Raw genomic sequence first — 1,904 nt, 5'->3', positions numbered from 1 at the left:
ATATATATATATATATATATATATATATATATATATATATATATATATATATATAAACATATAAATATATATTGTGTATATCCTCAGAACATGCGCGGAGATGCTGGAGAAGAATTTATTTTTTTTGAATGGTATATTGGGTTCTTCTTTATGTGTGGTTCGTTCATTGGTGATGAAAATAACTTTTTGGGATTTGTTGCCGCCCCTCAATGATTCTCTGGTGTATATACAGCAACTCGAAGAAATGCAAAAGTCTAAACAACAACAGTTTCAGGCTGCATTGCAAAGAATATGGGCTGCTGTTGTTGCTGAGGTACTAGGAACTAGGGTTTAGGGTTTAGGGTTTAGGGTTTAGGGTTTAGGGGGTAGGGGGGAAGAGGGTTTAGGGGGCCGGGGGGGGAGGGTTTAGGGTTTAGGGTTTAGGGTTTAGGGGTTCAGGGGGGGAGGGTTTAGGGTTTAGGGTTAAGGGTTTAGGGAAGGAAGGGTTAGAGGGGGAGAGGGTTTAGGGTTTAGGGTTTTGGGGGAGGAAGGTTCAGGGTTTAGGGTTTAGGGTTTATCGGGGAGAGGGTTTAGGGTTTAGGGTTTGGAGTTGAATTGTTTATGCCAAGGGTTTGTATATGCGGTTGCAGTTTTAAAGAATAAGGAAGCAGATATATCTAGAAGGTTCAGGGTTTAGGGTTTAGGGTTTAGGGTTTAGGGTTTAGGGTTTAGGGTTTAGGGTTTGTGGTGGTTTGTTCAGATTCAAAAGGCGTGCGCAAACTCTCTGCAGGATTTTCTTCAAAGCAGCGGTTTCGCGAGAAACCAGAGGGGCGATGAGTTGCAGCAACCAGGCAAACCCTAAACCCTAAACCCTAAACCCTAAACCCTAAACCCTAATATGTGGATCTAAACCCATAGAACTACTCGTGTGTATATCATTTTAATAGAGAGTGCAGTTTGTTTTTTCTTTGCAAGTATAACAGGGTTTATGTTCTAGGGTTTAGGGTTTAGGGTTTAGGGTTTAGGGTTTGTGTGCAGTTCGTGCATTCGATCGTCGAGGGTTTCACGGGGGTTTAGTACAGGGGCCCCGGGGTTCTCACCGGGGGGGCCCCCCGGGGGCCCTCTCTGTTTCATATACAGAGAAAGCAACAAAACGCATGCAGTGTAGAAGGTTAGTGAGGTTTATTAGGGTTTGTCAATATGTGTTTGAATCTGCTTTGATGGAGTTCGCCAGAAACGCAACACAAAGACTCATCGATGGGCTTGTAAGATATAAAATAAGGGTTTAGGGTTTAGGGTTTAGGGTTTAGAGGGTTAGTGTTTAGGGGGTTAGGGTTTACAGGTTAGGATTTAGCACTTTGAGCTTCACGCGGAGAATTTAGGGGTCAGAATTCAGGGTTTAGGGTTTAGGGTTTAGGGTTTAGGGTTTAGGGTTTGTGGTTCAGGCATCGTTTGAGAAGATGGCAAAGGACGGCGATGGATCGAAGCAGCAGCAGCAGCAGCAGCAGCAGCAGCAGCGGAAGCAGCAGCAGCAGCGGCGGCTGCAGCAGAGTGGGAGAAAGCTAGGAGATGGGCGGGGGCGCAGCGGGGGTGCAGCAGCAGCAGCAGCAGCAGCAGCAGCAGCAGCAGGTGCTGCTCTCTCCTGCAACAAACCCTTGCTTCTCGTTCAACTCGAACTCAGCCGCTCCGGTGTATCTTTGTCCCCTCAAAAGTAACCACAAACCCTAAACCCTAAACCCTAAACCCTAAACCCTAAACCCTAAATTATTAAACACAGTTGAAAAGAAATTTGTGTTTTTTGTTTTTTCTTTTTTCTCTTTTTAATTGCAAAACCCTTCACTCCTACTGATGCCACTCGTTGCATGCAAATCACCCTAAACCCTAAACCCTAAACCCTAAACCCTAAAACCCTCAAGCAAAAACAA

General features: G+C 44.9%; 1 protein-coding gene across 1 annotated transcript; it reads left to right on the top strand.

The window, feature by feature from the left end:
• Window positions 1–1,199: 1,199 nt before the first annotated feature.
• On the top strand, window positions 1,200–1,694 carry EMH_0038680 (uncharacterized protein; the record flags this gene model as incomplete). The annotated part of the gene is made up of 2 exons (XM_013495320.1): window positions 1,200–1,244; window positions 1,425–1,694. 2 exons carry the CDS (start codon window positions 1,200–1,202, stop codon window positions 1,692–1,694), a joined length of 315 nt encoding a protein of 104 aa, XP_013350774.1.
• Between the last annotated feature and the right edge of the window lie 210 nt (window positions 1,695–1,904).

This window comes from Eimeria mitis, genomic scaffold (genome assembly GCF_000499745.2).
Source record: "Eimeria mitis Houghton genomic scaffold, Emh_scaff1519, whole genome shotgun sequence".
In the NCBI taxonomy this organism is placed as follows: Eukaryota; Apicomplexa; class Conoidasida; order Eucoccidiorida; family Eimeriidae; genus Eimeria; species Eimeria mitis.
The sequence above is the reverse complement of the archived record's forward strand: the minus strand, read 5'-3'. Positions and strand labels throughout refer to the sequence as shown.